The following is a 7,835-nucleotide window of genomic DNA, read 5'->3' as shown; positions in this document are numbered from 1 at the left end:
AAAAAAAAAAAAAGTAAAAAAAAAACAAAAAAAAACCCACCAGCAGCCAAGACGTTATACCAACATGACATAAGCAGACAACTGCATTTGATCCTTACCATGTGTTTCCACTGTTACAGAAGTTCACTCAGAAGCACACAATTTCCCCCCAGAAACCAGGGGCTGGGTGGGTGAGGGGAAGGGGTGGCCCAGTGACAGGTGGCCTGGAGCAGGAAGGAAGAGCAGGGACTCTGCTGCCAGACCGTGTGTTCACATTCCAGCACACCACTTGTGTGTGTTATTTGACAAGTTATTCATTTTGGGGGTCTCAATCTTATTACTTGTAAAACAAGGATAAAAATAATACCTACTCTATTTGGTTGGCATGAGGACTAAATAAGCAAATCCATGTAAAATGCTTAGAACAGTGACTGGCACATAAATGCTGTCAGGGTTAGCTAGCTGCTGCTGCTGCTGTCACTATGACCATCATCATCGTTAAAACATGGGAGGAGCCCAAGGGCAGAAGGACTGAGCTCAGATGGCTCCAAGCAGAGTGGTGCCCCAAAGGGACTTGCACAGCACTCTAAGAATGGCATCCACTGGTGTCCCCAAGCAGCTTATGGTGACAGGGGTGAAACTTCAGCCGCTGAGCGTTGAAGCCACTTGTACCCCTGCCAAAAGCCACCTTGTAACTCAGGATGGGCTGTAACTCAGGAAGATGCCCCACTGAGGACAAGGTCATAACATAGGAAGGAGCTGTCATACAACCCGACCTGTAACACTGGAAGTCAAAAGAACCAAAGCTAGGCCTGGAGGAGGAGCTGGGGCTGAAACTGAGGCCTAAGAAGGGACTTCATGGCCAAGGCAGCCTAGATCTGTGTCCTGAGACTGGAGCACTCACCTGAATGGCAGAAGACAGCCAGGACGAGCAGCAGCCCAAACAGGACAGACCCTCCTTGGATTCCCATTGTGACTGTCCAAGAACCTGGAAGGAAGGGATAGGAAGGACTGTCAGGAACCAACAAATGACTGCTGGTTGTCTCCAAAACCAGGGGCTGGAAGGCCAAGGAGGCTTCTGAGAGGAGTATTAAGGGGGAGTCAAGGCACACTGGGCTCAGAGTCAGGAATCGTTGGGCCACACCTCAGCTCTAACCCACAGCACCACATACCCTTGAGTAGGCTCAGTCCCTATAAGCCCCAGTGTGCACCACCATGCCACAGGAGTAACACTGTCCGCCCCATCACGGTCAGAGAGTCAAGCAAGAACACGCGCAAACTGACTCATACAGCCACTGCAGTTCCCACTCTACTGTCCCCACCCCCGGCTGCTGGCTGAAACAGAGGGCCACTTCCCTGAACCACAGCACTCAGTGAATCGGACCAAAGGGGTGACTCTGGAAGGCACCAGCATGCATTTAGCAGCAGAACATAGAGCAATGGCTTAGCATACCCAGACGCTCTCTCTCCCCACTGTAAGAAGTATAATGGGTTCATTTCCTTGCTCCCTTTAGGGATATGAAGAGAGGTATTGGGCAACTTTTTAAGTTTCCATTACACAAATGCTTAGATGTGTAGTGATAGCATCGGGTAAGAAGAAGGGAAGGCTGAAATGCCTCCAACCATACTTTACCCAGTAAAGAAGCCAAGGCATGGGGAGGGTTTAAACTTACCTAGATACAAAGCATCCACAGCAGAACTAAGAAATCTCCCTCCAACTCTACGTCTCTGAACCCATCCTGAAACAAGGAGGTGGCAGCACCTGTAAACCAGGATACTCCATATTCTATTCTCAAGAGCCCCACAGGCCAAGACAGACAGACGGGGTTCTTGGAACAGTGGGTCACCTACCCTCCTCTAAGTTAGAAATGCAGAGTTCCCTGGGGCTACGAAATCATCACTTGTCACAGCTTGACAGAATTTGCTGGTACTGGCCAGCAGAGGACTAAGAAGTTCCAGGAAAAGGGCAGGGTCTGACATTGTCCAAAGAAGAAAATGCTCAGTGAGTCAACCCTGGGGATGGATGTGGTGGAGGTGAGAAAGGGGTGGCTTTATGATATGTGAGAAACCAGAAGAAAGACAATTGTGGCCTGGCCTTTCCTTACACATTGATGGATCCCCACCACCCCCTGGGCTCTGAAACCTACAGCCTGCTATGGGACACCATCCCCCATGTGGACCTTCCCTGGGGCCTGGGCTCCAGCAAATGCCAGCCACCTTCTCGGTTCCCCATTGTCAGGGGTTTCTGAGTAGGAAGGGTGAGTCACAGACTCAAGTTAAACAGGGCTCCAGTCCATGAGGAACTGCTGCAAGTGAGCAGGGGGAGGAAGGTATTGTTCTGAGGTCCCCCAACAGAGAGCTCCAGACACCTCCTAAAAGTTAAGCATAGCATGATCGGAGCCTGGGTATTATAGTGAGACCCTGTCTCTACAAAAATAAAAACATTAAAAAAAAATTAGGCTGGTGTGGTGGCATACACCTGTAACCCTAGCTACTTGGGAGGCCGAGGTGGGAGGATCACTTGAGCCCAGGAGGTCAAGGCTGCAGTGAGCTGTGACTGTGCCACTGCACTCCAGCCTGGGTGACAGAGCAAGACCCTGTCTCTAAAGAAAGGAAAACCCAACGTAGCTACGATGTCATCCCTGTGGAAGGAGGAGGGAAGGAACCTCCTGACTTGGGTTAGGCGCCGGAAAGGTGTCCAGATGGCAGGAACTACAGACTCAGCATGCTTCCCTTGGAATGGTCCTTGACATAAATCACACTTCCACAACACACAGGGTCCCTGACAGGGAGCTGTTCTTTGATGAGTACCTTAGAACTGGCCTGCTAAGAAAGCAGGAAGGACACAGTGAAAGTGTTCAGGGCACAGGTGTTCCAGTCTAGTCTGGAGGCCTCCGAACAAAGCCAGATAGTTCTGGCCCTGCCACCTCTTTGCTGTATGTTAACCTCTGATCTCCACGCTTTGGCTAGTAAGCATGGTGACAGTTATGTGTATCATAAAGTACAATGCCTGGCCAAAGATGACACTCAAAAAGCTGTGGCCACTGTCAGTGTTACTGAGAAGTCATGAGGTTACCCGAGGAAGAAACTGCATGGGGAGGGATTGTTGTGGGATGAAGGGTGGGAAGTGAGACAGAGGAGGGCGTGAGGTGCTTGGAAGCCAGAGAGACACCCTGAATTGAATGAGCAGGGGAGACCTCAGGCATCAACTTAAGGCAGCCGTCTGTTTTCTGGGTGGGTGGGGAGTGTCCAGCCTTAGCCTCAGTTCCATAAAACTGGCTGCTTGCTGCTACAGCTGATCCCATGACATGCTGCAGGGGAATCCAAGATAGCAGAGGAAGGAAGTAGCTACGTGCAGATGCCAGGGTCAGGCTGTTTGATCAAAATAAGACCAGGCCTTTATGAACCACTGCGGAGATATGAATTTCCAAGAGCAAAACGTTCAGATGGAGTGTGTGTGTGTGTGTGTGTGTGTGTGTATGGGGGGCAGAGGAGGGCGGGAGACAGAGAAAGAAATAGTTGATGGTTTTAAGGCTATTTTATAAATGCCCTAAAATGCAGATGGTAATTAACACTAAGCAAGATCATTTACGGCTTTTTCTTTTTCTTCCCGATTCTTTATTTTTGCCATCCTTTCCCCAAATATTCTATAATAAATAAACCAAGTATCATCAAAACATCAGGAAAATCCATACATGAAAATGCTCCTTTTCCAGTAGTCATAGATCATCTGTCTTTTGGTAAAACTACTCCCTAGTCTAAAACATCCTCCATTTTAAGTAAAAAAAGGAAACATGAGTGAAAAAAAAAAAAAAAAAAAAAAAAAAAAAAAAAAAAAAGGAAGGTGTCCATAAGTTAAGTGCAGATAAAAGATCTTTAGCTGGGCACGGTGGCTCACGCCTGTAATCCCAACACTTTGGGAGGCTGAGGCAGGCAGATCACAAGGTCAGGAGATCGAGACTATCCTGGCCAATACGGTGAAAGCCCATCTCTACTAAAAATGCAAAAATCAGCTGGGCATGGTGGCGGACACCTGTAATCCCAGCTATTTGGGAGGCTGAGGCAAGAGAATCGTTTGAACCTGGGAGGCAGAAGTTGCAGTGAGCTGAGATCGTGCTACTGTACTCCAACCTGGATGACACAGCGAGACTCTGTCTCAAAAAAATAAAAGATCTTTAATGCCATTCTCTAACACCCAATTATTCATTCCTCTGCAGATCTTGTGGACTTTACCTTTAAAATGTTTACAATCTAGCCAGTTTCACAATACTTTGGTTCAGGCCAACACCTCACGTTACTGCAGTGCAATGGTCTCCTAGTCTCCCTGCTGCCGCCTGTACTCCTTCATTCAACACTGCAGACCATGTGATCTAGCTAAGAGTATGTCAGCTCAGTGGGGCGCAGTGCCTCATGCCTGTAAATGAACCCGAAGTGCTGCGATTCCATCCAAACCAAGAACTTACATGCAAGATACTCTCAGCATCACCACTCAACTCCTCTCCAAGCATCTCCGGACTCCTAACAGTGGGTTTGTCCCTAAGGACTGTTCTAATAATATTGCTATTGTTCTAATAATATTGCTATTCTGAATGATTTTTAGTTCCTTTAAAGAATACACAACTGAAAAATCCCTCAAAGAAGGTATGTAGGGACAAGTCTTTCCCAACCTTAGGAAGGAAGGGCAGGTTGTCCTGGCTGGAGCGTAAGTTGACTCCGAAGTCATTTCTGTAATGGGAGCTCCAAGTAGGCCTTTCATCACAGGAATAAGAAACAGTCAATGTTATACAAACATTGTTTAAAATAGCAAAAATTTAGTGACGCACACATCCAATAAAAAGAAAATTGAGTATATTTTGGTACACTTCCATGGTGGGGAACTGCAGAGCCAGGAAAAGTAATGGGCATGGAAGGCTGCTCACAATGAATTAAGAAAAAAAGCTAGTTTAAATATAGCTATTATTATTTTCTTTAAAACATATATGCATCCAGCCTTCCACACACACACGTTTGGAATACATCAATCTTCTGAATTTAGATCATGTGGGTTAACAGAGTGGAAGAATTATGAGCAGTTTATGCTTAAATCCATTTTTTTTTCTTAATGAACATTTTCATAGAAAAATCTCAACATGATAGATTTCTTTTTTTTTTTTTTTCTTTAGGCGGAGTCTCGCTCTGTCACCCAGGCTGGAGCGCAGTGGGCCAAGATTGTGCCGTTGTACTCCGGCTTGGGCAAGAGTGAAGCTGTCTCCAAAAAAAAAAAAAAGTAAAATTATTAAATTTTAGCAACTTCCTCACTGGCAACTGGTAGAACAGCATTTAAACCCAGGTCTAAGCTCTGAGAGAACCACAGTTACACTTTAAGTCTAGACATGTCCTCAAAATAAAACCCAATGTCTTTATTTTATAGGAAATTAGTGGAGGCCCAGCAGGATGAAATTACCTGTCCTAAGGCAACAGGTTAGTCGCAAAATCACCCTGAATGGATCTGGTTTCTATTTGCCAGGGGCTGGTAACTCACAAGATACCTGGTGTCAGCTGTGTCTGCGAACTAGAGCTTCTGAACTCCAGGTCTGCGTGTCACCTTGGAGACATACACAGTACCTGCTCTAGCCAAGCCTGTTGAGGTGCCCAGGAAGTATCAACCACTCAGTTCACAGAACCAATTACATCAGCAGGAAGAATCAAAGAGAAAACACCCATCATAATGGAAAAGCCTCTCCCAGCCAGCCAAGGTTCTCATGCCAGGAATAACCAATCCAGAACAGAACTGTGTGTGTAGTGTGTGTGTGTGTGTGTGTGTGTGTGTATATATATATATATATATTTTTTTTTTTTTTAAGTCCTAGGGTACACGTGCAGGGTACACGTGCAGGATGTGCAGGTTAGTTCATAGGTAAACGTGTGCCATGGTGGTTTGCTGCACCTATCAACCCATCACCTAGGTAATAAGCCCAGCATGCATTAGCTATCTTTCCTAATGCTCTACCCCCACCCACCCCACCCACTGACAGGCCCCAGTGTGTGTTGTTCCCCTCCCTGTGTCCATGTGTTCTCATTGTTCAGCTCCCACTTAATAGGTCAGAACTCTTTGAACCAAACAAATCCACGGCTTCCCCCACTAGGGCGTTTCCTGCAGTTTGTCCCTGAACGCCTATCCCTAGCTCTCCAAAGAGTCTCTTACCTCTGCACTCACAGCCCCAACTATGTTAAGTACACAAGCAAAACCACGGTTGAGTGAAGATATTTCACAAACATATGGGACATAGGTAAAAACAAGTCTTTGCCTTTAAAAAGCCTCAAGCACTTCTGGGCTTGGTAATGTCTGTGGTGGTTTGGCTGAGGTTCTTAAAGAGATGGCCCAGAATTTTCCTTGCTCTCCTTTTCAAGGGCTTCTACCAGCAGCTGTCAAAGATGAATGCCATTAGGCACCCACTCTCCCACCCTAAGATCCATTTTATTTGGGTTTTTATCTCCCAAGCCATTCAGCTAATAGGATGTTTTCCTTACAACTAAGTTTAGCAAACAGTTTCTAGTTTCCACTGTGAAAATTAGAGGCTACAAGTTTTAGGACTGTTTGGCTTGTAGATGAGGCAGCCTCCCTTTCTGCCTCTCCTTCATAAACGGCCATGATAGGCACATTTTGGTACACGTTGCCACCTCCCTCAACACTCTGAGCTCTGTGCCTTCTTCAGGGAACTGAGAGTAATCTGCCAGGAGTGGGGAACTTGAACAACTGTTCAGGGATCACAGGGTACCTAAAATATTAGCAGCCACCGCGTTTGTGCTAAGCGCTTTCCATCAATCATCTCAACCACCCTATGACGTGAAGCCTACTGCTGTTTGTTTTTTGTTTTAGACGGAGTCTTGCTCTGTAGCCAGGCTGGAGTGCGGTGGCGCGATCTCGGCTCACTTCAACCTCCGTCTCCCGGGTTCAAGCGATTCTCCTGCCTCAGCCTCCTGAGTAGCTGGGATTACAGGCGTGTGCAACCTTGCCTGGCTAATTTTTGTATTTTTCGTAGAGACAGGGTTTCACCATCTCGATTTCCTGACCTCGTGATCCGCCCATCTCGGCCTCCCAAATTGCTGGGATTACAGTCATGAGCCGCTGTGCCCGGCTGAAGATAAAGCGCCGTTAAATACTTCCCGAATGACCATTGGAGAGCATGGCTGGCACTAAACGGCCTTAAAAGGTACATTGCCTAATGTTGTTTTTTAAAAGTCAGCAGTCAGACTCTAAGAAGGGCGAGGCCCGAGCCGACCCAAGAGAACAAAACATCACGTTGTACTTAAAATGTCCTTTTCGCCCAAAACCTGCTTTTCAAAATTACACATTTAGACAGCGAGGGGAGAGAGGAACAGCCGGGAACCACAGAGGGCTGGCCTTCCCCGCCACTGGCGAATTTTCTCTAAACTGCCACAGCTTCCCTTGAGAAGAAAGCGGTGGCGGGGGTCCGGGTACGAGGCTGCCCCCGAAGGGATGGGGGACGCGGCAGGGGGGACGGGGCTGCTTCTGCGAGGGGACCAGCTCCCTGCTTCTCCCTCCCCGTAGATGAAAATGAAGTGGCGTTCGCCCAGGACACCGGGCCGCGGGGACGGGCGAAAGCGTCAGGCCTCTGTAGGCTCGCCCGGCGGGGAGGGGGCATGGAAAGCGAGGACGCGGGGAGCCCCCCGCAGACTCTCCCTTGGCCCACAAGGCCGCCGCCACAGCCTCGGCTCGGCCCACGCCAGCCCCACCAGGCTCTCGGGCCTTCTTACCTTGAGGCGCCTGGGATCCACTTCCAGCCTCGTGCAGCCTCTGCGCTCAGCCCGCAGCCGATCGCTCCGGTCCGCAAGGCCCCGCCCCTGGCCCCGCC

General features: G+C 48.2%; 1 protein-coding gene across 1 annotated transcript in view; it reads right to left on the bottom strand.

Annotated features, from left to right (window-relative positions):
• CD59 (CD59 molecule (CD59 blood group)) overlaps nt 1-7,835 on the bottom strand; it is a 17,834-nt gene extending 9,999 nt beyond the window's left edge. The window contains exons 1-2 of the mRNA XM_017530549.2: nt 7,738-7,835; nt 884-967 (exon numbers count right to left, since the gene is read on the bottom strand). Of these exons, the coding sequence (XP_017386038.1) occupies nt 884-950 (67 nt within the window). The 5' untranslated portion in view covers nt 951-967; nt 7,738-7,835. The remainder of the gene's footprint in view (nt 1-883; nt 968-7,737) is intronic.

The sequence above is a fragment of the Cebus imitator genome, unplaced genomic scaffold, assembly GCF_001604975.1.
Source record: "Cebus imitator isolate Cc_AM_T3 unplaced genomic scaffold, Cebus_imitator-1.0 Scaffold66, whole genome shotgun sequence".
Classification (NCBI taxonomy): Eukaryota; Metazoa; Chordata; class Mammalia; order Primates; family Cebidae; genus Cebus; species Cebus imitator.
This window is presented reverse-complemented; position numbering and strand designations above follow the sequence as displayed.